Source organism: Anser anser (genome assembly GCF_964211835.1).
Source record: "Anser anser genome assembly, chromosome: 1".
In the NCBI taxonomy this organism is placed as follows: domain Eukaryota; kingdom Metazoa; phylum Chordata; class Aves; order Anseriformes; family Anatidae; genus Anser; species Anser anser.
Genome location: NC_139720.1, coordinates 188,601,013 through 188,628,631, shown reverse-complemented (window position 1 = coordinate 188,628,631; position 27,619 = coordinate 188,601,013). Strand labels below are relative to the sequence as shown.

Sequence of the window (27,619 nt, the reverse complement as noted above, 5' to 3'; positions counted from 1 at the left end):
TCTGATTGTCATTACCCCATTATGATGTACCCAGTTACTATTTGGTTGTGAGATTGATAAAGTAGCTGTCAATTTATGTGTGCAACGATGGAGCTGTTATCTTTGGGTGCTGAAGAGGGAGGGGGTCTAACTTGTATGGTAGAAATATTTACTATCGTACACATTAAATAATTCTGTATCCATTATTTCATGTCTTCTCCCAGAGGAGACTACCTTCTGTTGCTCTAGCCTCATCAAAGTGACTTTTCTTATGAACAAATTGGATGAGATCCCCATGGTATGCCATGGGGACCACATATTGTAGCTCATTCTTCTGCTGAGCTCACACTAAGGATTCTTAAATATGCTGAGTTTGGCAATTACACCTTTCACCCACTCAGTGATTTCTGGATCATCCCATCATGTTAGTGCTAAGTCTCCCAGGAGCGTCTCATGCTCCTTTTCACACAGAGTGAGCTGACTGCCTCTCCTTGTTTTTGTGGTGACAAGGCCTCTGCCCTTGCTGGAAGAGTCAGCGTCTTCTCACAGATAACTAGCAATAGGACAAGAAGGAAAGACCTCAGTTTGTACCAGGGGAGGTTCAGGTTGGAAATTAGGAGACATTCCTTCTTGGAAAGAGCAGTCAGGCATTGGAACGGGTTGTCCAGGGAGGTGGTGGAGTCACCATCCCTGGGGGTGTCCAAGGAAAGGTTGGACGTGGTGCCTGGGGACATGGTTTAGTGGGTGACATTGGTGGTAGGGGGATGGTTGGACCAGGTGATCTTGGAGGTCTTTTCCAACCTTAATGATTCTATGATTCTATGAAGTGCAGATAATGTGGCCGTGCTGGGTCAGTATTCCCAATGTGACTACCTGTGCTGGTCTTTTTTTTAATGGTGAAGAGGTCATATTTTGTTCTGATCTCCATTCCCATTGCTGCAGCTTCTTTAATAACTTGGATAAGGCTTAATCATGTCTGCAAACATGGGTATAAAATCCTAGAGAAAAAAATAAACAAACCCAGAAGAGATCTGAGCTCCTGCAGAACTGTAGAGCATGAAGCTTCCTATTAACTTTGCTCACTGGTGGTAAGGTGATGAGTCTACTCCTAAATATTTTACTCGTCTTGTACCCCTTGGCCTGTTCATCAATCCACTTAGAACTGTGCTCCCAAGGTTATGGCTTATGCTTGTTTAGTTAACTCTTTCACCTCTGGCTGCATGTTAATGAAATTATCTGGATTTGATCAGCCTCTTGTAATTTTTCCCTTGTTTGGATGATATGAATATTGCATATAGCTGGAGCATGGTGAAATCCTTGGACAGTAGATGCATGTGAAGCAGTGCTGGTGCCCTGTGAATGTTAGGGGGAAATTCTCTCCAGCCTTCCCCTGATAGCAAGATCACAAAGACAGTATGTGCTAAATCTGCTATTCTAGTTTCTAGCATTTTTGGTACAGCAGGTGTGGTTTACACTCAAAAAAAAAATTTGCTCAAAAACAGTAAACCAGTAATTTCTGTTGTCTGCTTTTTGGTAGGCCAGATCGGAGCCTTAATAATGCACAATCTTTGTGAAATTACTCCTCACTCCAGTAAGATTTTCTCTGTGGCTCTGTGGTTTGAGGATATTTTTACTTCCTCTGTGGCTGATGGTCAGGATCCATAACCACTTTGGCATGAATACTCCTGCAATCTAATTTCTTTTGGGACCAAAGCTGGGGAAAATCACCTACCCATTCATCTCTAAGTGGCTTAAGAAGGTCTGGAGCTTTTAGGGCAGCACGTGAATGTACCTCAGGAATAATTTCTGCCTGCCTTTCTGTCAGCCCTTCCCAACTCTACAAACATTGATTTGTCAAATCCAATATCAGTTGATGCTCATGTGAAAATGGCATGACAAAGATTTCCTGCTGTCTTCCTGGGAAACTCTTAGCATTGAGTTGCATAGAAAATGTTTCAGTGCATCTCCAGGAGCAGTTACATACTTTGGTAGGGGCAATTTATTTTGAATCCACTGCCATGCCCAGGATAAGATTTTAAGTTAATCATTCACACCAGAGCACAGTGCTTCTACTCAGGGTGCTTTAAATGCAGGGATAAGGGTAATGAGTAATCTGGGTTCTTTAGGGTAATGAGTAATCTGGGTTCTTTTTTCTATCATTTCCACACAAAATTATAGATTGTCTTCAACATTTTTCTAATCTGGGTTGTTGGTTCACACAGTTAGATTAAGCCCAACAAGCAGAAATACCATTTTGCGATTTTCTTGTCTGTCTAGGACATGTACTGATGATGGGCTTTAGTCCTATTTGTTTTTACCTCTGTGTCTTGTTAATGTATTTTTTCTTCCTAACACACAGTTTTAATTACACAGAATTGCCTTTTTTGTTTGTTTATCTTTTGCCAACTTCGCTGAGACTCTCCAAAGCAATTCTCTTCATGCGCTTCTGCAATTTTTACCCTAGATCAGACTACTGTCTGTGTACCCAGTGAACCATCAGAAATACATTTGGGAATACATAATTCAGCAGTGTGTACAATGAGCATTTCCAAATGGTATTTTGAGGGGGTGAATATGCACAGATGGGCGTATTAGTCACCTCTTCCAGAATTTCTCCCCATAGAGGTATTGAAAATTTTTGCCTTTTATATATTCCTTTAGTTCTTCGAGTCTGCATGTTACCAAAAAGTAGTTTCTTTTTTTTTTTTTTTTTTTTTTTTTTAACTAATGTCATTAAGAGTGTATATGTGACTGTGGTTGCCCCCCTCACTGTATGACTTGCAGAGCAATAGGTTTATCTGTCTTCTTTTTTAGCTTCTGCCATAGCGCAGGGGAGAGTTCTGTGTTCTGGAGCTTTCAGCTTCTGAAGTCTGCTCTGTAGTCGGAGAGTTTCCTGCAGGAGGTACTCCAACTCCTTCCTCAGCTGCTTTGTTTCCCTCTCCAGCTACTTTGTACAAACCTTGATGGGACCAAAGGTTTGAACCTGGAATGATGCCTTCTCCTAGCCAGTACCATTACCAATTCTCTTGTTTCCACTTGCTTTTTGGCGTCCACTTAATCTCAGTGCTCTGACTGGGCATTATGTTGTCAGTTTTATGTATTTTATATCCATATTTTTTACATATCATATGTCAATTTTATCTGAGTTTTATATGCATAACTTGTGTGCTTACTAGTAGTACCATATTACTTTCTTTCCAACCAGAATGTGACTTAAAATCCTTTAATGTTCCTTTTGCTGTTGAGGTAATAATGTATTCAGTTTCCACAACCTTTTCTGTTTTTTTCTGCTAAGGGTCCCTCCAAACTCATGGTGCTTTTTACATCCTTTTTGTTCTGCATATATTTCCAAAGATTATCAACTGTTGCAAAATGGTATTTTTATCCTGATTTGTGTTGTTGACAGCAGCATGTGCTGTTTTGTGTGCTTGCCTTGGTGGATTACAGCTGAGTTCTCCATGTCTTTTTCCCTCACATCTTTTTTTGGTGGTATTTTGTGTACGTGAGTATGTCAGCAGCACTGGAACCTGGCCTTGTCCTCAAGAGGTTCATGCTCTGGTAGATGGCTTTGCGTGTCAGTCTCATTTCTGGAGCTTTTGCATGTTTACGTAGCTTCAGGACACCCCAAACAATTTTGATAGCAATGATTGTATCTTGGTCTTTCCCTAAATACTGCCTGAGTATTGTGTCCCAGATTCCAATCAGAGTCAAGTCTTTTATCAGGCACTAATTTAGCTCCCTTCAGTACTGCAAGATTGTCTCTTAGCTTTAAATCACACAAACTGCTATGTGCTTTTATCTTCTTTTTGTACTCTGCTTAAGACTCTCATATCTTTAATATGCACATGGGTCACAACATTCCTTGAACTATTTTTGTGCAGTTCCGTAATTAATCTTTTCTGTCAGAGGTACCGGAAAATGATTAAACACATCAAGTGTCTCAGAAGCATTTGTTGTCAGAAATAAAGCTATTTTTATCTTGTCTCCCATTGCTTCTCAAAGTCAGATGCTGCTTAATTCTTTTCCAGATGACCTTTATATTTTCAGAGACTGTTAAGTCTCATGGGACTTCTAGCTGCTTTCCCAGCTCACTCGTCGCTGGGTGCTTCAGTTTATTCAGACAGTGTCGGCTCCAGTGGGTGGTGCCAGCCTACCTCTGTGATGAGTGAAGGGAAAAGCGGGCTGTTCATCTCACTCTCAAATGGGGATTAAAAATTACTTGGGTGAATTGTGTCTTAGAAGTTTTCCCCTTTACCATTTGTGTGAATTGCGCGGATGCAGATGATGACAAAAATTAGGTGAGATGAATTTTCCCCCAAAAGGTGTATGGCTGAGCTTGCTCAGCCTCTGATGGTGATAGCAGGATTTACAGAGCAGGTTTGATCAGTCCAGCAAAGCTCCTCTGTTTTGCTTGTGATGGGAAGAAATGGTGTTTTAACTGCTGTGTCCTCAGACAAGTATTTAATGCCATCTTTGGTGTTTTTTTTTTTTTTTCTGTAGAGTTGAGTATCATATCAAACAGAGGCATTGTTCTGGAGTGAATACACTGCTGTAGAAGTTAAGGTACCTGGTTTAATTTTTCTTTGTCTATGCATGTCATAATATCTCTGCTCCCTATTCTTAAAATAGGAGTAGTATTGCTTCCTGCCTTACGTATGGCAGGCATAAATTCGTTCATGCTTGTGAGGCACCAGCATGTTACGGCGACCAGCACAGTGGGAATAACGTGACTAAATAACGCTAAGAAAGGAATCTGAACAAAAGAATGTAGTTCATGTCAGTTATCAACACTTAAAGGTAAATTTGTTGCAAGCTGTACATTAAGTATTTATAAACTGAAAAACGTTCACAGCATTCTATGTATATTTATGTTCTGGTCTCAGGTTGTTGAGATTGGTCATAAATACCAAATTTGTTGAATCAGTCATGTGTGGCATTGTTGGCTAACAGATTCTAAAAAGAAACATAGAAAAATTTGTACTTATGAAAAATTAGGGTGAAAAGTTATTACATGACTAGCATATTATCTATAGCAAAATCTTGTGCTTTATGCATGATGATTTTGTCTTGCCACCTTCAGAATATGGGGAAAATCTTAAGCAATTTCTGAATTTCTTTATCTGTTACTCAGTGTTAAGACTATCACTTCCTTGTGAAAAAGAAAGTTTTCCCAGGACTATATGGATAAAGCCTACTTGACTTTGGATCTAAGGGTGAAACATGACATGAAATATGACATCCTTTGTTGTAGCTTTTGATTAAAATACTTGCTTTTGATGATACAGAGAAAAAAAGTCATTGCATTTTTCTTTTTCTTGGTACTAGGCACATTCTGACTAATGATGCACTAGAGTTTCCATGCCATTCCAATAATTATACTCATTTCAGAAGGGCTTTTGATGTAAGACTGAATAATGACATTTTTGTTGGAGATACATCGTCGTGGTTTCTAGTAATCAAAAATCCTTTGCACATCTTTTCCAATTAACTCTTCACTTTGTATTGCTAAATGAGTTTCAGTAACACTTTCCTACTCAGCTTCATTAACATGCAAATAGAGAGTTAATACAGCTAGTTCATCTGAACATGGAGAGCACGTTATTTGTGCAGTTTATTTGTGAAATGAATGGTATTATTATTGGTTCAGAAGACACAAATAAAAATTGAGACAACTTATTCTAGAGGAATGAACACAAATTTTTGAATCATGATTGAATCATGATGTTCCCAATTATACTTCTTGATTTGCTGTTGTGAAGGTTATGCATCATGATAGACGTAAGTGCTGATAACTTGCAGAATGTTATGTTTCAGTGCTAGCCTCAGGAAAGTCTTAGTGATCTTGGGCAGGAATTTAGAGTAGTCAGGCAAACAAAGCTGTCTGTATATTACTAAACTGACTTTGCCTGGTGATTCTTGGGCTGTGTAGCTCCGTCCTGAAATAGAGTAAGATATGACTATGTCAGATGATTATGAAGACTGTTTGCCCATATTGAATTATTTCCATTATCACTGCAGGAAACTGGACTATGTAGACTAGCCCACACATTGCAAGGGGCTTTTCTGCCTTGGAAATGTGTTTGATGCTTCACCAAGGCTGGACTCAGGCATTATTGACTTCGACTCACACTGGGATCACTATAAGGCTGATAAAACATGACCAATAACAGAGTTTCACAGGTTGACTATAGGTAGAGCATGGTTCAAATAGGTATATTGTCTAGAAGAGTGGTGGGAAGAAGAATGCATCAACTTGAAAACAAGTCTATGTCAGACCCTGAAATGTGAGCAAAATACAGAAATATGGGTGGGCTTAGCTAGGTACAATCTACATCTTGAGACTTTTTTCCATTTTCATGGTGATGGATAACTTAATATTTTTTTAAGTGATGTAAGCATTTTAAGGGTAAAGTAGGCGTTTAAAAGCTTACCTGACAGTGTTTTCCTGAAGAATATACAGTAGTATGCACAAAGAGTCCCTGTATTAATGGGCAACTTTCCCAATACCAGCTTGTCTCAAGTCTCAAAAGATTCGGAAGAATGTAAGGTAGTACCCCCCAAAAAGGTGTCAGTCAAATGTTTGATATCTAGCAATATGTGCTACTATCTGAAAGCAAGTAATAATGACAAGACTACCAAAATTCAGCAGCCTGGAAACTAGGACACGAGTTGTAGCAGTTGGTTCTACTCAAAACACATTGGTGATTGCACAGCTCTTCCTAGAGCCAGTTTGCAACCAGCCTTTTTTGGTAAGGTTTTCCAGTCAAGCCAAGTGATCTGTCAGCACCACACGTCTGCCTGAGCTAACAAGGAACAATGTAAGAGCTCTCAGCAGCCTGCAAAAACAAGGACAAGGAGTCAACATGCTATGTGTCAGTGAAAGTACTGAAGTGTGGATTGCCATGGTCTTAATCCTAGTCAGCTGTGAACTCAAAGTGTGTCATAGGAAAGTCACTGAGATGAGGAGGTAAGATTTCAGATAAATATAAAGGAATTGATAATAGGCTGTTTTCTGCTTCTTTTCTCTGCATATGATCTGGGACACTAAACTGTGAATCCAGTTAATAGACATCTAGGAGGTTTCAGTTGTCCCAGCAAAGGCATATAGAGTTATTTGAACTGCTCTAGGATATTCTGCCTGGCCTCCAGTTGCTGCTCCAGAAAAGCAAGGTCTTCAAGTTCAGGTAAGACATCTCAAAAGAGTCTGGGCACCTATTTAAATCCCACCCCCAATCGCTACAGTTACTGGGAGCTAGGCAGGGATCCTGCTGGGTGCCATGGTATGGCTGCTGTACTGCACCAGTGAACCACTCGGTTGACTTTGCTAAGTAGATTGGCTTGAGTGGATTTGATTAGCTCAGTATAGGTAGTGCCATGTGAGATTTCCAAGGCTATTTAGGACATCTACATGGAACCACCATCATTCTGGAGTGGCAATTAGATGTCTTTGTTCAGGCAACTGAGTGGAGCCCAAGATCTCCATTGTCTACACTGGGAGCCTGGGCATCTAGCTTACGTGTGGACAGCAGAACATAAGGTGGCTTCAGCTCAAAATGAATTCACCTGAGCAGTGTGATTCATTTGCCTGAAGATAGGCATATATGCAAATTATCATTCAGTGCATCCTATAGTATTCCAAGAATTTCTGTGGGTCTAGCAGTTGCGACTTAGGATTTACGGGAGACGCAGTTTTCTGAAACTGCAGTTAAAGGCTGGAATATTCTGAAGTCTCTAAAACTGCATCAGACACCTAATTTTAGGAAAATTCATCCTTTCCCAAACGTCCATAGAGACTCTGTTCTGTCACTTACTTATTCCAGGTTTATATCTATGCATGTTTGAAGTACTCCATTCATGGTTTTCCATCGAGCCTGGATACTGTAATACACTATATTCTATGCTTAGCTGGTTTATTGTGGAGTTAGTATAATTCCACTTTAACTTCATGTACACTACAGGAGGCAGACATTTGAGTGGGCTTTTCTGCTGCTTTCAGCTGTCTGTAGATTGTAAGTCCTGTCTAAACTAAATAGTAGGTTTTGTCTGTCATCAGTGGAGAAAGATGGATTCCCAAAGAGTGACTCATCCGGAATATTTTAGACACCAGTCTTCTCATTTTCTATAGAGATAGATAAATAGCATCTTAGAAAATAAATATTAATGAGATAATATCACATTTTTACCCTTTATATTTTTTCATTGCTACAAGATAGTAAATGGGACCTCCTTATCTGTGGAAAGGGCTAACCCACGGGATTCCCTTCCTTCTTGCTTCATGGTAGAATTGAGGATGCTAAAATGCTGGAAGATCTCTCTCCATGGATAGGAGTGGGGAGAGCCAGGAGTTATGGGGAAAGTCCTTCGTGATCCTTGATGTGCTACATGAGTGGGCAGCATACTTGCAAGTGTAGATAGCTGATGAAATGTTGTGTCTGAGAGTGTGCATGGGGGTATCTTAATGTATGAGACAGGAAGCCTGGAGATGTCAGGTCCAACAGAGGAAGAATGTATGGCATTTATTGAGGCAAAAAGTGCCTGTGATCTGAAAGGAACTACAGTATGTCTAGGATATACCTGTAAAGCCAGCTGATACTTGTAGTATGGGTATAGACATTTCTACTGTAGCATTAATCCCAAGTATCTTTGGTAACAACAGTAACCTCAACATGGCTGCACAAACTGGAGGTCAAGCTAGATTTTGGACTCTATACTCAGGATTCCCACTGAATTTGCGCTGCAGCGCATTATGCCATGACTAGACAAAAAAAAAAAAAAAAGCCAAAACATAAAAGCTACCCCTGTCATCCCATCTTTGTTTATGACGATGACACCCAGAGGGAGAGGCAGGGATACATAGGCACATTGTGAGAAGTTCAGATTAGTTTCCAAGGATAATGGTTTGAAATTCTGCTATCAGTAATATTTCTCCAGACATCTCTTAGAGTTGCGAGTGGTGACACGTTTGTTCCCAATGGTATTTTTAAAATCATATGTAAGGTGTTGGCTGTATGGAGTTTTGGTCATGGTGCCTAATGTCTTTTGTTCTGTCATCAGCATAATGGCGCTTCAGTGTAAAATAAAATTAAGTCTGTGCCAGTCAGCTCTCATTTTTGTCATGAGACTTTGAAGTGGTTGCTATATTTAGTTTCTCACTAGCATCAAAATTCATTCTTTTAATATAGACAAATGGTGGGACTGCATCATGTTTATTTGAGCTGTTGGTGCATTATAACTGAGCATGTATGTTAAAGTTTGCACCTGAGAGCTTCAATCAGGTATGTGTGCATAGGTGTGTGCTGTGATTTAGAGTTTCCAAGGTTATTATCTGCATTTTGGTAACCATTTTAAAAGGGCATAGGTTCCGCTTCCTTTACAGCCAATGTCAAATTTGCACAGATGTTTTATACACCCTATGGTGACTCAAAAGCAGCAAGTTTTTTGTAGGGGGGCAACTGAACTGAGCCCTGATTATTGATCTTACCTTTCGTTGTCCTTCACTTCCAATTGCTTTTCTCCCAGCAGTGAGAATTAAAATTCTGCAAGAACAGTAGAATGATAGAATTAATTATTTTTCCTGGGTAATTGACAGTGTCTACGTCAAAAATGATTAATAATCTTAATTGTTTAATGTTCTTAATAAGGTTGGCAACTGGAAATCATTGCAGCTGAAAGCTTGAATGGTAAGAGTGTGTGAAAAGGAAACTGTAAACAACAGCTATCAATACATTACTGACAAAATCTGCTAACATACCAGCTGCATGGATTGGAAGATTGGCTTTCTCTATGGCTTTTATTTCAGGGAGGACTGAAAAAATGCCTGTGACATTTTGATTAATAATCTGTCATATATTCAGCACACCTGTGAATTTGTATGGCAAGAATGGAGGTTCATGTCATCACAGAATTATATGAACAAACACTAACTGATAAGTCTCAGAATGCAAATGTAAACTGGGAATAGTTATCAGGTAGATTTTATTCTAACGAAAAATCTCTCATTTTTTACCTTTTTACCAATGACCTAGAAAAAAGGATTACAATTTCTACTAATGTGAAGATGACATAAAGATGGGATGTTGATTCATAGAGCAGTCAAAATTTGATAAGCCAGGTACAAAGAAAAATATGTTTTAGATGGTGAAGGGCTCTGGAGATATCATGGTACTTTAGATGAGCATATGCTCATAGTGTAATGCTATGGTCACATAAGCAGAAACAGTATATTAAATTATCTCTGGTTTTACTGCTGGCAAGACTACCACTGGCATATTATATCCAATCCTGCTTCTGCAGTTTAAGATGGATGATGACAAATTGGAAGCGATTCAGAGGAGAGCAGTGAGAATGGTTAGAGGGCTTGAAACTACGCCTGAAGATAATGAAAGGCTCCAGGAACTTAATCTATTTAGCTTTCAAAGGGAACATCAAGAGAATGTTTCAACCCACTCTGTAAGATCACGGGAAAGAAATTTGGTAGAAAACATCTCCTCACAGTAACAGATAAAGTTATACCAAAAATCAAGTGAAATCTGATGCTAGAGATAAACAACAAAATTTAATAAAACAAGTTAAACTGAATTATTAGAATAGTTTTTCAAGAGCAGTGATAACTTGTTTTTCACCAGCCTTTTCTAAGTCCAGGTTGGTAGTTTTCCTATACAGCGTGTTCTGTTTCAAATAGAAACAAGTTCAGGGTTTTTGTTTGTCTCACATTGTTTGAGAGATCTTAGTAGCTTATAAGAATGGACCTTCCTTATATATCTGTGTATCTACACACAAAGAGATATTCATATAATGAAAACATCCTTTGAGACATGTTTAGTTAAATGGGTTTTCATTTTTGTAAGTACTGGAAATATGTCCAACCTTAAAAATAAAAGCTAGTAATGATATCTAGCTAACTACCAAAAGTGTGTTTGGAGTCTGGAGTTGTATCTCATAGAAAACTGCAATGCTATTTCACCAAAACAACTACAGATTTGTTGTCTTTCACTAATGTATTAATGAAAAGTTAACTTAGGAGTTTTAAACTGCTGATGAATGAATAAGGCTGGACCCTCAAATGCAATGTCTATGTGGTCACTGTATGACAGTGGATGGTACTTGGGACCAATTATGATACTTAAAATGGAACTTCAGGTGCATTAATTACAGTCTTTCTTTTCAACAGGCCCATGCTAAAGTCTGGCATCTCTACAATGACCATTTTCGTCCAACTCAAAGAGGAAAAGTGTCAATTGCCCTTAGCTCCCACTGGATAAAACCTCAAAGTATGACTGAAAAAAATATAAAAGAATGTCAAAAATCCCTTGACTTTGTGCTCGGCTGGTTTGCTAAGCCCATATTTATTGATGGTGACTATCCAGAGAGCATGAGGAGTAACCTCTCATCTCTGCTGCCTGAATTCAGTGAAGATGAGAAGAAGTACATCAAGGGAACAGCAGACTTTTTTGCTCTTTCTTTTGGAGCTACCCTGAGTTTCCAGCTCTTGGACTCTCACATGAAATTCCAGCAGTTGGAATCAATAAGCTTGAGGCAGCTCCTTTACTGGATAAGCTGTGAATATAACAACCCCCCAGTATTCATTGTGGAAAACAGCTGGTTTGTTTCTGGTAGCACCAAGAGAGATGATGCCAAATATATTTACTATCTCAAGAAGTTCATTATGGAAACTTTGAAAGGTAGGATTAAGGTTGTATTAATATGTGTTTGAAAAAATCATTATGCAAAATAGCCTAAAGAGACTTGTTAAAGAACCAGGCTGCAATCTAATTTGGGTCTTTAACATTCATGTTGGCATTTGCGAAATGACGCTCCAGATCTCTTCCTGGGTTTGTTCTTTTCAGCTCTTGAAGACCAGTAATATCTGCAGATAGCATTTGGTGAGCTTGGTGCTGCTGTCTTTGAAGTCAGTAGGAAAATTTCTGCTGTCTTCGGTGGGAGGAAGTGCAAACCCTGTGTGAACTATACTGTCAACGGATTTAGGGAAATGTACTATATTATTTATTAATAATTGCTTTCCATGTCTTAGATGTATGAATACATATATACAAAACTTAAGAATACGTATGTGGAAAGGTATATGCTATCCAATAAGAGTTCCTCTGAAAAAAACATAAGGGTAAAAGAATACATTTTTAAATGGACAATTGAAACCTTTTCATGTTGCATCTCAGTTTTGCCCTTGCATAAATATTACATTAATACAATTGTGGATATCAATCACAATGATCTGAATTTACATCACTTTAAGGACAACTGAGTGTTTGAGTTTATATAATCTAAATTATTTAAGTTGTTATCCTATCATTTTTTTCACAATCGAAGAAATACATGACATCATATGAGAGTTATTTTCTAATTTCCCATTTCGTTGTGGCAAAATAAATTCTTTTAATCCTAGTAGTCATCAATAAGTTGCTGGGGCTCCCATTTCCACTTTAATTGTCTTGAATTTATTAATCTACAATTTAATAATTGATTTACTCATCTACAGTTTGCTGTTTTGGTTTTAAAAACAGTGCTATTATAGCTATTTGTTCAAACTACATCACCATTGTGTTACTTTGGCATTGTCATGCATTCAAAAGACAGAAATGGCTTTTGTTTTATTCTCAGCACTCATGAAGATGCAAGAGTCCCACATTTGTTTCATCTGTTATTCCAGAAGCCTAATTATTACAAATAAATTAAAAGGTGAATAAACACACGAGGCATTGCATCCAAAATGGCAGTAATGGAACGTGAAACAGTTACTAACTGTTGCATATATGGTATTACTAGTTTGTGTAAAGCCAGATGAAGATCTATAAAGGCTCTTAACCCCATGACTGTTACCCATATTTCTCTTCCGTTTATAAATTCCTGAACATACATACATGGATCTGCCTTTTAATAACAGCTGGCTGGAAACAATTTTAATTTATAGATTTTCTTTCCTATTACTGTAAATAACAGCAACAACAACAGCAATGGTAGTGTTGTCATTATATTAACCTGTGAATTCCAACATTTGGCTAAACTTTTTACAGGAAGAAAAAACAAAGACAGAGGACTAGATCTGCAGAAGGGACAATGGCATCATTATGATTAAAATGACTGCACCTAACTCTTCTGCCTGTTAGAATCTGAAATATCCAATGTGACTATCAAAGTTCCCTATGCAGTACTTGAGGGAATTTAGTTAAGAAAGATCCACAAAAGAGTCTTAAGTTGTACAACAGAAAAGACCCAAGACAAAGGCATATACAGTGTCTCTCATAGACTTAGGACATGTCTATCCTGTGCAATAAAGTACTATCATGTAGAGATTCAGGAACTAGTTCCTACCTGATGCGCTCCAGCAGTAATGGGGCAACAAATGGCATTGGAGTTATAGCACTGAGAAGCAAGGATACTTAATTTAGACCCAAGGCCACATAGATGTGGTTCTGCTGCTTCCTATATCTGGCCAGTATCTCTGCCTGATACACTATGTGCATGCACTGGTTCCATTAAAACTGCATACCTGAATGTCGACATTGCCAAGTAAGTACAGCCCTATTGGAATAAACCCACTGAGTAAAACCAGTTGGTGTCGAGGGCCAGGTAACCCACTGAGTAAAAACAGTTGGTGTTGAGGGCCAAGTGTCCACACTGTGTGCATTCCCGAAGCCCATCTTTGGTTTAATTGTACCCCAAAGGATCTCAGGTCATACATCCTGAGACCATCCTGTGATGTGAACCAAGGTGTGGTAAGTTGGGGCAGTCAGGACATTTGCTTCAAAAGCATGCTTCTGATTTCAGCTGAAATGATGACATCCATTCAGACACTTGGTACTGTAGACATGGTCTATTTTATTTTTTTTTTTAAATTTTGGAAAAGGACTCTTTATTTGGGATTCACAACCCCATTTTTTTTTTTTGGTCATTTACTGCTATTGATCTCCAGTGCTAATCAAATAACAATGAGGAAAATGGGGATAGAATAGAGTGAATAGAGATGTAATATTACGGAGTTAAATATTAATTAGAGTTGCTAGTTGGTTGGAGTTGTCTTCTCACATGGGTGGGTATCTAACCACCTAATCTAGGATTTTATTCATTTCCCTGCTCTCTCTCTGATACAACAAATATGTTGTTGAGCGTGTAGAACAGAAGGGCTTGAGAGCTCCTCTGTGCCATGTCGACTAGCCAAGTGGTTAGGTCATTATTCGTGGAGTTAGCAGGTCTGAATCCAGAGTCTTAAGGAGAACAGGGACAGCTAGTCCTCTGACAGGTCAGGATCGAGCTATTCTTAGGTATGTCCGGAGGAAGAACGTAGAGCCTTGGGCAGCTTCCACATGGAAACAGGAGCTCTGGGTTTCGCTCACCCCTCCAGGGTGGGACAGTAACTGAGCAGAGGGCTTTAAGGATCTTTTTTTGTTATTTATGGGTCTGTTATGATTCCTTGTGCTATTTCTAGACTAGTGAGCTGAACAGAGCATGAGCTGAAGTGGTGGTAGGAGACAGTCAATGTTGTTTAATCGTTAACCCAGTTCTGGCCCAGCTCTGGCCTGTGCAGTAGCACACTTCTAGGCACACTTTGAGGAGGACTCAGGCATTATTTCCAGCAGGTAGTATGGACAAGGCCACTCAGTTTCAGAAGCTGGGAGAGTTTAGCTTTCAGTCAGCCTGGCTTGCACAGTGACAGACACTAAAAAGAGGACAGGTAGACAATGTAAAAAAGAAAAAACAGTCATTTTCATTGTATTTTTTTTTTCAGTAAAATGAAATTCTTGTGGGATGCTATGTTTGAGAATTCTAAACTTCCAAAATCTTTTCACATTGCTTCTTTCATAGGTGACACTTTAAAGCTAATACATTTTGAAAGGAGGATTTGGGGGGAACTTTTGAGGTGCTCAGGAAGCGCAGGAGTGCTGTGTGATGACTTACAGGAGGGGTGACGTGCTGTTCAAAGAGAAATTCTGTCTAACAAAGTGGACCTGTACCGGCTTTTACTCTGCTGGTACGGCAGATGTCATCATGTGTATGTGCGGAGGTTAGAAAAATATCAGCATGTGCCAAACGTAAAAGAATGGTGCCTTTAGGAGGAGAAGTATTCCATTTCCTTAGACATTTTCTCACGACCTGTGATAGAAGCTGTGCCAAATTCATAGCTTATATAACCAGAGTTAATTTAATTGATTTGAACAGGGCTACAATGAAGAATCCATGTGGTCCTTCATAACTTACTGTAATGAGGTACATTAATAAAACGAGGAAATGAGGATCTTGATATTCTGGTTGCCTGAAATACACTGTTAGTGTTATTAGGGTGGAAAATATTATGTGCAGTCAGTACCCAGTTTGGGTTTACAGAAGATGGTGAGTAATAAAGATAAACTCATCTGTCTGCTGAGCCAAATTCAAGTTCAAAAGAACTTATAACAATGTGCTTAAATGCATTGCTGAATTAGGGTGGGTCTAATTATGTAATTAAAATAAGCACTTTCCTGCGTGTTTTCCTGAAGCTGAGCCTTGCCCAGGAACATTTTGCTGAATCTCAGTGTTTAATACAACTCAAAACGAGTATCATTTGGAATCTCAAAATAAAACTGTAATGCTGGCAATACTAACTAACAGATGACAGTAGACCCTGATTTTAACCTGCAAAGTGTGTGGTGATTCATAAAAGCCAAAGAGTTGACCTAGAATGCATATATATTTTTAGAAACCTATAAATATTTAAGCTGGAAAACAGTATGCCATAAAAGATATCAGGAGACAGAACTGTAAAAGTCAGTCTTCACATGCAGTCTTCCAGCATTAACACTTCTATTTACAATCCATGCTAATAAAAATGCATCAAAACCCCAAAAGTGTTTTCAGGGTTTTCTTAATATAGATTAGTAGCGGAGAGGAAGGTGAAAAAGGAGTCTGACTTGGTTTTTGTACGTAGTAGTGCTGCATTAATGACACTTAAGAGTGAGCTGCAATGCTTAGTAGAGTGCAGCACTGCGCAGTTACTGGCTCAGATGCTGCAAACTGTTCAGGTGTATTGTGCCCTGGTGCGAGGCTAAGGTTTGGCACACTGAATCAGCAGCACTGCTTGAACCACCACTGCACCACTTCTTTTTCTAAATCTAACTTGTTTAAAGATAAACCAGGTACCTCTACTGCCTTCCACAGTGCACCCATGCCCTGGGAGCCTGCCTCAGAGCATGCTGTGCAGCTGAAATATATTCCCTGAATGGGCTTTGAAACAGACACTGAGATACTTACCTGAACTATTGCATTGTTCTTGCATGAGAATACCACAAACATTGCTGGTTCCAGCACAGGAAGAATGAGCACTGTGACGAGTTTGGGTTTTGTTCTTTCCTCAGCTATCCGGTACGATGGAGTTAATGTGTTTGGATACACAGTCTGGTCCCTCCTGGACGGCTTTGAATGGCACAGGGGATACAGCATTCGACGTGGATTGTTTTATGTTGACTTCCAGAGCCACGACAAAAAGTTGATGCCAAAATCTTCTGTCTTGTTCTATCAAAAATTGATAGAAAAAAATGGCTTCCCACCTTTGCCTGAAAACCTGCCCATAGAAGGGGTCTTTCCCTGTGGGTTTGCTTGGGGGATTGTTGACAACTATATACAGGTAAGTCTGATGGTAAAGCTGGTAGGTTCTCCAGCCAGACCAGTGCTCAAGATCATATTGATAAATTTGCCGGATAATGTGTCTTTGCTGACATTTCTTACCACAGTGCTGGAAAGAGATGGGTGCAAGGCTTTTGTGGCAAACACCATGCCTTTCAGTCTTCACTAGACTTTCTGTGTGTGACCAAGCAGATCCAATTGGAGTGAAGTGCAGTTGAGAAAGCAACGGTCTATAAAAACACACAGCAATTGAAAGGGGTCTGATGCTTATCATCCCTGGACATGTTACGTGATCGGTTACTGAAGTCAGTCCTGTTCAAATGAAAGTTACTCCGCTAAAGCATATTTCCAAAGGTCCTTGTTTATGAAAAGAGAAGTACTGCTGCTTTTTCAAGTCAATGGCAATGTATTTGCCCACTGTGGTAGTGCACATTTAGAAAACTTCCTGAAAACTCTCAGTGTTTACAGTGCTATGTTTCTACATCTTATATATGTACATTCTGGCACTTTTGTTAGAGGACTTCTGTGTTAAAGAAAAGTAAACAATATTAGATTTAGATGAAATTTCTGTATTCCTTCCTTGTCATTTTGTGTACTGCTGTGTCTGACTGAGGCTTCAGTACCCCTGGATAGCACCTAGCTAGTTCATGGATCCAGTTCATAGCTCTCACTCTTTTTATTTCAAGTTAGTCTGATATTTCAGGAGTACCTTTCAAATTTTAAGATTTCATAGCATGTGTAAAAATTGTATCTTAGTTACGGTCTCTTTCATAGTTTAGCTCTGTGATTCTCAGATGTTGTTTTGGCTTACAGGGCTCCTCTAACCACAGTAACGATGTGCAGTTAAATTCAGCTCTGAGGCTGGATCCAAGAACAGAATTTTTAATTTAGATTTTCCACAAAGACAGAATCTTTCTTAAGGCTAGAGTATATGCGGCTTGTTTGTTTTTTTCTTACTCCAAAACTAAGATCTGACTTTGTTCTCTTGAAAAATACTGCACTCTCCTTACCTGGTACACTGATTTCCAAGAATATTCAGCAGTCATTATCCTAGCTCCCAGACAGGTTAGGGAATGGAAATGAAATTGCTGAATTTGGGATCAATAACAGCTGCAGAGTTATGGAGTCAGTCAGCCTAAGACAGTTAAAAAATCTCTCCTATCCCCCAAACCTTCAAAGCTGAATATTTTCATTTCAAAAGGCTGTTCAAACATTTTGTGCTATAAAGCTTAGGTAGTATGATTTGTAGATGCATCACGGTGGAAAAACTCTTTTGACAGCATTCCCGGAGTATTAGTGGAAATGCATGCTTTAGTAATCTACAAGGGACAATTCACCAGAAAAGCAATTTCCCTCAGACATGCTGTTTTTTATTACTTTCTTCTATAAGCACAGTACTGACCTCTCCGGAGAAAATAGCAACTGATTTTCAGCATCTTCTTTATAGAGTCTGCAGAGCCTCAGCTACAAGTTGAACACTGGTTGTAGGCTGACACCTGCTTTTCAAACAGAGGGCAGGCCAAGGAAATCTGAACTCGGGGGAACCTTGCACCAAAAAACTCAAACCCAAAAACCAAAAAGAAAAAAAAGAAATGGAAAGAGAAAAAAAAAAAAAAAGAGAGAGAGAAAGGGACAAATACACATAAGTAGATGTACACATATGAAAGGTCCATACACATATGTAGGACCAGTATCTTGAAGTTTGGATCTTTCTTCTATGCTAGAGTATGAATGAGAAGGAGATTTTACTTTTTCCATTATTTTAAGCAAATCACTTTTCCATTTTCTAGTCCTTACTATGTTTGCAATACTCATTTAAAAGTGAAATTATAATTCTGTGGGAGCTTGGGAAGCTCATGTTTTATTGTCTGCGGTATGTCACACAGGCATTTCTGACATCTGATGCCCTAAAGACTTAAAGAAAAACTGTAAGTTTTATTGTTGGGTTGACATATAGTGGGTTTACTCAGAGGTCTGAAAAAAAGCCCAAACCATACAGAAATCAACACCTTGCTGAAATAACTTGGAACTGAGTTCAGTATGAGCTAAATAAAAAAAGGACTTCTTTAACAAGAAGGAAAAATTTTGCTTGTCAACTGAGTTCGTGCTAAAAATCAAGTGCGCAGCATTACTCATCTTGCATCATAGTCAGGAAAAAAATGGTCACAGAAATGATGTTGCATTCATTATTTCTTTTACTGTGTTCAGGGAGTGGTCTTGAAACAGAAGCTGCTGGGTAATTTACAACAGACAGGCCCATTGGTATAGCTTCTTAATCTTGAAAGGAAAACATTTTTAAAAAGACTGTAGTCTTTGCTGCAGCTCTGCTTTTCTGAAGATCTGTTGTAGGTTAATGCCTTAGCCCTGAGCAATCCCTCATTTCCTGTAAGGAGTGCAGCAGTTTGGAGAAGATATAAATATGGTGACTATTAGCATAAGCTAGGATGGCTGAAAATGATATATAGATTTGGTACTTTTCTGATGTCACATGTTAGCAGAAGATTAATTCATTCATATGAGCCAGAGATGTTATCATATCAGAGATGTGAGAGAAGTGCTAAATGCAGTGTTTTGACTTGTGAAGTTCTTTCAGTAACTTGTGCCCAATGGATATGATGTTCCTACATACCTAAAACAAACAGCTTGAATCTGGTATATTTCTTATTCTACCTAGGTAGACACAACACCTGCTCAGTTTCTTGACCCTAACGTTTATGTGTGGGATGTTCACCAGACGAAGAAACTGATTAAAGTGGATGGGGTTTTCACCTCCAAACGCAAGCATCACTGTGTTGACTTTGCTGCTATCAGGCTCCAGGTCTCTCTTCTACAGGAAATGCACGTCACCCACTTCCATTTTTCGCTGAAGTGGTCTTTAATCCTTCCTTTAGGTAATCTTTCTCTAATCAACCACACACTTGTACATTATTATCGGTGTTTTGCTAGTGAACTTCTCAGAGTTAACATAACTCCTGTTGTTGCTTTATGGCAACCTATGGCTGAGAACCAAGAGCTTCCAGCTTCCCTTGCCAAATACGGAGCTTGGGAAAACCCAGAGACCATTCAGGCTTTTGTTGAATATGCCAAATTCTGCTTTACAAGTCTTGGGGACTATGTAAAATTTTGGATCACAATGAATGAACCGTCTGTGAAAAACTTGACCTACACTGCAGGGCACAATCTGTTGAAAGCTCATGCGAAAGCTTGGCATCTTTACGACAAAGAATTCAGAAGATCTCAGAAGGGTAAAATATCTATAGCTCTGCAAGCTGACTGGGTGGAACCAGCCTGTCCCTTTTCCAGGAATGACCAAGAAGTTGCTGACAGAATTTTGGAGTTCGACATTGGCTGGCTTGCAGAGCCCATCTTTGGGAATGGTGACTACCCACGTGTGATGAGAGCATGGCTTCACCGAAGAAACAGTGTTGACCTCTATAATTTCCACTTGCCTTCTTTCTCAGAAGATGAAAAGAAGTTAATCCAGGGCTCATTTGATTTTTTCGCTTTAAGTCATTACACTACCACCCTTGTGGGCTGGGAGAAAGAAGATGCACTAAAATATGACCACTATCTCGAAGTTCAGATGATCAATGACATCACATGGCTGCACTCCCCCAGCAGAGCTGCAGTAGTGCCCTGGGGACTGCGTAAATTGCTCAAGTGGGTTAAATCAAAATATGGCGAGATCCCAATTTACGTTATGGCTAATGGAATTGATGATGACCAGAATATGGTGCACGATAAGCTCAGAGTGTATTACATACAGAATTATATCAATGAAGCTTTAAAAGGTAAGGAACCATAGGTGGTTTATATGTCACAAACACCATTTTTTTTTAACAGATACTGTGTGATAGAGTATGCTTTACTTCAAAAAATGAAGTTTTATGAAGAATACTCCACAAATTAAATATTATTACAGCATAGTTTTTCCTTTCATTTGCAACTGATTGGTGTTACTAAGCATAAGGAAGACTGACCTTGCATGTATTCTACATTACGTAGCAGAAGAACTTTTTAGTGAATTCAAGAGCTTTATGTAGATGTCATGTGAGTAGCTCCACACATATTTAATTGTATTTTCTTCTTATTGAAACTCAAATGTTGCTTTGCTTTGTTGCTTCTCTCTTCACTGATGTGCTCCAGGGCTGGATATGAACTCTCTTCCTCAGCTGTCTCTGTATCTAATCCAGCCGTTATCTTGGCTCTTCATAATAACTCAGCTGTCTACCTCATTATGCTGTTTCCTGGACTCTTTCCTGCTATTCAGAACTCAAAACAGTCTTTTTTTCTGTCTCAAAAGTTTCATAAATTATAAGGTAAAATGAAGGCATTTTGAGTCATCCTGTCACACAACGCAGATATTTTTTAGAAAAACACCAGACTTGGATGAGATAATTTTTACTGATAATGAATTTTCTACTTCTCAATGTAAGCTGTTGCAGTGGCAAATTACCTAGAGCTTTCAAATATATATATATATATTATTTCTAGTGTTAATTTCTTTGTCTTCAGCTTTAAGCCATTTAGGTATGCATTTCCATGTATTGCCTGTGAAGTATTCACAGGCAGAAAATAAGCCAACTGTCATTTAACTCTCTGATAAATAATGCAAACAAAGCTCTTTGTGTCCCTTACGATAAAACATGATTTAGAACCTTTCAATTATTAAACTTTTTCCTGTTTGCCAGCATTCTTCTTAAGAGAAGTAAATCCCAGGCCTGGACACACTGTTTCTACAGCAGCCACACCTATAGATGAAGTGGATTTAACGTAACCTCTTACCCTTGTACTCCTCTTTTGTATGTCTAAGCAGCCTATTAGCTCTTTGGCTGTGGCAGCAGGTTGGTCATGTGCAGTCTGTGGTCATCTACTGTGATTTTAAACTCACTTACAGGTTCCTGCCCCATGGGGCAGAACTGTCTGGACTGACATATGGTCTGCTTCATCTTTGACATCCTCGCATTTGGTCGTGTTCAAATACCCATAGCCTGCGTGTGGAAGGCTTGCTATATTAGCTAAGTTATGTCCGTAATCTTTGTGTTATTTGCAGACTTTCTGGGAAATAGTTTTCTTTCAGGTCACTGAAAGATGATTAAATGCTAAAAGCTATTTCTCCATGATCACCTAATGGGGCATACACCTACGGGGACACTTACTTATCTGCAATTACGTTTCTAGGCTTACCAGTGCTATTTGAAAACAGTTGAAATCTGTTTATTATGGGCTCACCTTGACCTCATAACATTTTATTTTCTTAAACCAAATGCCATATAATACCAACTCAGTTGCCTTATGGAGTCCTAGGTATATTACATCAAAAATCACTACTTTTATCAATCTCATAAAAAAGATGCCAAGATGTCAAATTAGTTTAGCAAGTTTTATTTTTCATGAACTGATTGGCATTAATCATATGTATATCTTCCGCAATTCTTATTTATCAAGCCTTATGTAATCTATTCCACTATTTTGCTAGGCAGTGAAAGATGTCTGGCAGTTCCACCATTTCCTAGGTCTGTTAAGTACCGGCTTTAACTTCCTTGTCTGTAATTTCCACCTCTTTCAGGAGCTAGTGAATATCAATATTAAGTGCCCAAGAGTTTCTTTGCCAGCATTTTGAAATACTGGGTGAATGTTTTTTGCATGTGTAGTTAAAAACATATCTTGGATATGTTTGGGTTTGTGGTTTCAGTCCATTGCTTTTTTGTTTGTTTGTTTGTTTTTATTGCTTTGTCTTCTTCCTAACACTTCAGACTGTACCACTTCTTGGCACTTCTTCTTTTCTAAGTGTGTATGAATATGGGCTTTTCTCCCAGTCCCCATTAGACAGAACAGCTGCACATACCCCTGTTGTTCACAAAACTTTGTCATTCATACACCCAATGAACGGTCACCCAATTACTTCCCACCTCTTCTGTACAGGCTGGAAATAGCTACTATATTTTTCCACTTAATAATCACGTGCAAGCCATACTATTCTGTCTTTCTGCCTCCTTTGTCACAGGTGAATATATCCCTGCTAAGCAGTCACAATAGTTACCCCAAAGCCCTCTTTTTCACTTTTGACATCACACACTTCAGCCAGTCAGTAATACCAGCTTTTTCACTCTCTTCTCCCACTCTGGTATTGTGCTTTTGTCCATCTTGTCCTTAGGCATGTAACAAGCTTTTAACCTTGGCATTGTGACTGACTCAGGTTTCTGCAAAACTTACATTTTTTCTGCAAGGCGCTCTGCTCTAACCGATGGGAATTAAAAATCTCGTGTCCCTATCTCAGTGTCACGCTGCAGAGGAATGAGGGGAGGGTTGGTACACATGTGGTCTCACCTTAAGTTTCCTATTCTGCACTGGTGTGTGTGATGTTGCTCACCTGATTCCTTCCAGGGGAGCCAACAGGTTTATGTGGATAAACATTTCCAGAACACAGTAGAGGACCCTTTGGGCTGAGGCTGTGTTTTTAAATACTTTTTTTGTACAGTGTGTAAGTTCACCTTTGCCAATAGAAAACGAAGAACAGCAATAACCATTTATGTAACACCATTAAATCCGCATGCAGTTTTACAGACACAGACTAATCATCCTGCATAGCAGCTCTGTGAAAGGGTAGGTAAATAATATCTCATTTTGCACCTGAAAAGAAGGTTAGAGGTGCTAAGTGTCTTGCATGTGACCACAGAAAGAGCTGCTTTTAGAGGCATTTGAAAATTCAGCAGTTGCTAGCTTGAGAGAAAATGTTGCCTTAATTTGTAAAAAATAGTGATTTTGAGGGATAGGGTATTACAGTTTACTTTTCCTACTGTGGATTGATTGGTTTTGTCGGGCAGAAGTGGTGGCTGAAGGTTAATGCTCCAGCTGCTAGAACTCTTCCAGTAGCCAAGTTAGCAGTATGGATCCTGGACACATTCTCAGTGAAGGCTAATGCAGGTCTCTTGGACCAGAAACTCAATAGCAAGAGTGGACTGTGATCTGCATAACTTTCCCACTTGCCCTGAGCATTGGTGCATCTTTTCCTGATGTTTCTGGACCTTTGCTAGTGAGAAGTGCAGCCTGACGTCCTACTTCCTTGAATTTCCCCCTCAGGAGGTGCTTTGCGAGGCAGAGCGAGCAGCCAGGGGAACAGATTGCAGAAATCCAGGTGCAGGGAAACCAAAACCCATGTTCTGTTACACAGAAAAAAGACCCATATTTTCACAGTAGGCTCCATGCTGATCATTAAACACAGTCATGCGTTCACAGCTGTGTTTACCAAGTATAAGGAAATAAATTACAGGATACTCACAGATCACACTGTCTGGCAGTGGCTGACGAACTCTTTTTATGACAAAGACTGCACGGATGTACATGCAGATTACCTTATTTTTAAGAAGAGAAGTTCAGATCTAGTTTTAACATCTCCCTGCCTCTGCTGCATGTACTGGCATATGATACTGCTCTTGAATGCCAAAGTGACATTTATTCATTTATTTGTTTTCTCTTGCAGCTTACGCCTTGGATAATGTCAACCTGCAAGGATATTTTGTCTATTCTTTTAATGACAGGACTGCTCCTAAATACGGTCTCTACGGTTATGTTGCAAATCAATATGAGCCAAAGCCTTCGATGGAACATTACAGAGAAATAATTGACAAGAACGGGTTTCCTGGTCCTGACACTCCTGAGGTGCTGTGCCCAGAAGAGATTGCCTTGTGTACTGAATGCCACTTTTTCCGAACCAGAAAATCATTGTTAGCCTTCATCTCTTTCATATTTGTTGCTTTTATTGTTACTATATTTTTCATTACTTACTATTCCAAGAGGGTAGAAAGACGGTATAAATAGAGCTGCACCTTTGCATACATTACCCAGTACCCATTTTCTTGCATCTTCTTGGGAAATCTGAAATAAGCGTGCACAATGTTGTGGCTGCTACAGCACTAGGAAGGCACGTACACTGCCTGGTGCTTCAGGACAGTGGCACTGAGAAGAGATTGTTAGTGTATGGCTTCCGGAAATCATTTTCTGTGGTTTAGTACATCTGGTCTGTGACCTGCCTTTAATTCCTGTGGTTGGAGTTATCTCACAGCTTTCCCTGGGACCTTCGGTTGAGCAGATGCTTTCCCTTCCTTGGTTTTCCCTCACTGAGTTTTGTAAGTGTATTTTGAAGACATGGAGTGTTGGAAGAGCCTGAAATGTCAAATTGTCTGAGAAAAGGTTGAGGAGAGACAAAATGATATATGTTTCCAAATTTGGGTTTAATGCTGATGTTAACTGATCAGAGCCAACACCTGACTGGAGCAAGGCACGTGACTGAGCAGAGTCGGGGGAGAATTGCACAAAGAGACTCAGGTTGCTGGGATTCACACTCCCCAACTTCATGTTTTTGCTGCTGCCACACAACCTTGCTGTCCTGGCTTCATTCTTCAGAGCACAACTCAGTGCTGACCTGACGGCTGCGTAGGACCTGAAGATGCAGCTGGGGAACCTTACGTCAAGGATCTGTGTCTTTCAGTGGGGAAGGCAGCAGGGATGTGTCCTAGGATGGCAGGGATCGTGCCGTCTGATGGGAAGAGGTGCGAAGGGTGAAAGGGCCTTTCTCTGCACATAAGTTGTGCTGAACAAGATTTTAAATCCCAACATTTCAGTGTAATAATCTGGCACTTTATTGCTGCTTTTGCCAGGGTCTGAGGTCATGGAGCTGTTGCTTCTGAAATGCACTTCCATATTCCTTGGGGCTCTTCTAGTTTTGCTGAATGTTTTACTTTGTGCGACAGGATCTGGCCCTGACAACATTTCATTGCAATAAAGTACTACTGAACTGAAGTTAGCAAAACATTAGCAACATCATTTATTAGTAACAGCATTTATTAGTAGAAATAGATACAGACAATGGGAGAAGATCCTGTGTTATTTTGCTTGCCTTGTGAATCACTGCATTAGGAGTATCCACAGTGTAAAAGCACTGTGGTCATTTTTCTTCACTCTCTAACTCTAGGCCTGCATTGCCTTCAGCTGTAATTGTATTTTTATTGCGATGTGAATAATGTCAGTCACTGGAAAGAATATTTTAAAGGAAATGTGCTCTGTGTTGATTAAGAATTATTTATCTACAAAGCTGATTACACAGCATTAAATGTGATGTTTATCTCCTAGATGACTAGCAGATGACTAAATGACCTCCTTAGGTTCCTTCCAACCTGAATATTCTATGGTTCTGTGATTCTGTGATGTAAATTAAAACTTATGTATGAAATACGATTTTCATTTGTAACTGAAGATTATATTTTTTTCTTAAACGATCTGTAGAAATAGAAAAGAATTAGTATGTTATCACTATGATTAATATATTTGTCCTCTAGTTCCAGCCTTAAAATTGTCTCTCTTTACACTAATATATATTTTGATACCAAGATTAAGGTGAAAAATTTATGGTAAGTCATAAAGTATTAAAAATATACATAAAAAAAAATATAGACTGATAGGACTTCCAGAAGAAGAGGAAATTTTAAGCTGCTGTATATTTATGCATTGCTGCCTGGTGCAGTGTGGATTGCAATGAAATAGCTCTCCTGAAATGTATGAAATGCCAAACGGCTTTCTCCATGTAACGACAATGAATCACCTCGCGAATACGTTTACTCCATTGTGTCAGACGCCTTCACAATCCATAACAAGAAGGGACACTCATTTAATATAAGCTGTAGCCAGGTCATGCATAACTTCCATGTTATATGTGTATGTATGTTTTAATTATTTTGATGCTGGCAAAATAAAACGAGTCTAGGCCTGCTGTTTTGGAGGAGCTGGGCATCTGTGTCTCCCCTGGGCTTCAGGGGGTTCGGTGGACCTGGGCCGAGCAAGCCCAGGACAAGATGGGTGCTGTGCTGGTGCCCGGTGCACTGCTCAGGCAGTGCCTGGACTCTTTCCTGCCAATTTATCATCCAGCAAGTCATGGTGGTGTGCTGTTTAATGGGCCGGTCACAGCACAACGTGTGAAACCAGCAGTCCTAGCAAGGAGGAGACACTGCAGGCTGGGTGATATGTAACCACCGACAGGCAGATGGCACCAGCTGGATATCAAATTTGTAGGTAAATTGGGATTTGCTGCTACGAAGCTGTGTGATCACATCCTCTAATGGTGCCGTGGCCCATAGAAATAAGACAGCCTTTGGTGCTCTTCCCTTCAGGAGAGGTTTTAGATATCTCTGCAGAGCAGTAGCTGGCTTGACCTGGCCACGGGAGTTGCTGAAGCAGCGTGCTGTCCTAAGCAGCCTGCCTGCGGTACGGCATGTGCAAGGCCGTGTGTGACTTGGTGAGTGAACTGTACGGCGGTGGGCCAGGGAAAATTCAGGCTGGTCTGATGGGTTGGCCTCAGGAATCTGCTTGATTTTAGGTAATCGGGGCACAGTGTGCATGTTTCTCATCAATTTTCTTAAAAAGCACACCCAGTACTGACAGGAAAAAAGACCTGGAAGAGGCAAGGATCAGGCACCTGGCCAAGGAGAGCTGTGGTGTGCTCATGCAGACAGGCCCAGCCACCGCCTCCCATGATCCGGCTGCGGCCCTGGGGCACTTCCTTCGGTCGATATGACCGATGTGTGAGCGAGGATCTGGCACTTCCCCTGGCCATCTGTGCATCTAAAGCAAAACTCCGGCAGCAGCAGAGACTTTCCACAGAGGGGACGCCGTGCCCAGGCTGCAGAGGCAGCTTGGGAGGGGAAACGTGCTTCATTCGCCGCGGAGTAGCAGGAGGCTGCATGCAGTGGTGGATGGTAACGTTCCCTATACCACATGTGTTAAGTTTTTGGATTTCCTAAAGTGAAATGTTGCCATTTTTCTCAATGCTCCAGATTAAACCTGTGGTAAAATAAAAAATATATGTATTTTTATTCAAAATATTTTTTGTGACACGAAGGCAAAGCTTCTCTTTTCTTTCTCAAAGACTGTACAGTGACCATCAGAGGGATCTTCGCTAAACACAAGAATGGATTTTATATTGTTTTTATAACAATCTTGGAAATGAAATAAAGATGCTGTGCATAACAAA

General features: G+C 39.7%; 1 protein-coding gene across 2 annotated transcripts in view; it reads left to right on the top strand.

Annotated features, from left to right (window-relative positions):
- KL (klotho) overlaps positions 1-27,619 on the top strand; it is a 51,412-nt gene extending 23,793 nt beyond the window's left edge. For both annotated transcript variants that reach the window (XM_083804832.1, XM_083804831.1), the window contains exons 2-5: positions 11,150-11,660; positions 16,326-16,594; positions 19,268-20,384; positions 24,077-27,619. In XM_083804832.1, the coding sequence (XP_083660958.1) occupies positions 11,150-11,660; positions 16,326-16,594; positions 19,268-20,384; positions 24,077-24,414 (2,235 nt within the window). In that variant the 3' untranslated portion in view covers positions 24,415-27,619. The remainder of the gene's footprint in view (positions 1-11,149; positions 11,661-16,325; positions 16,595-19,267; positions 20,385-24,076) is intronic.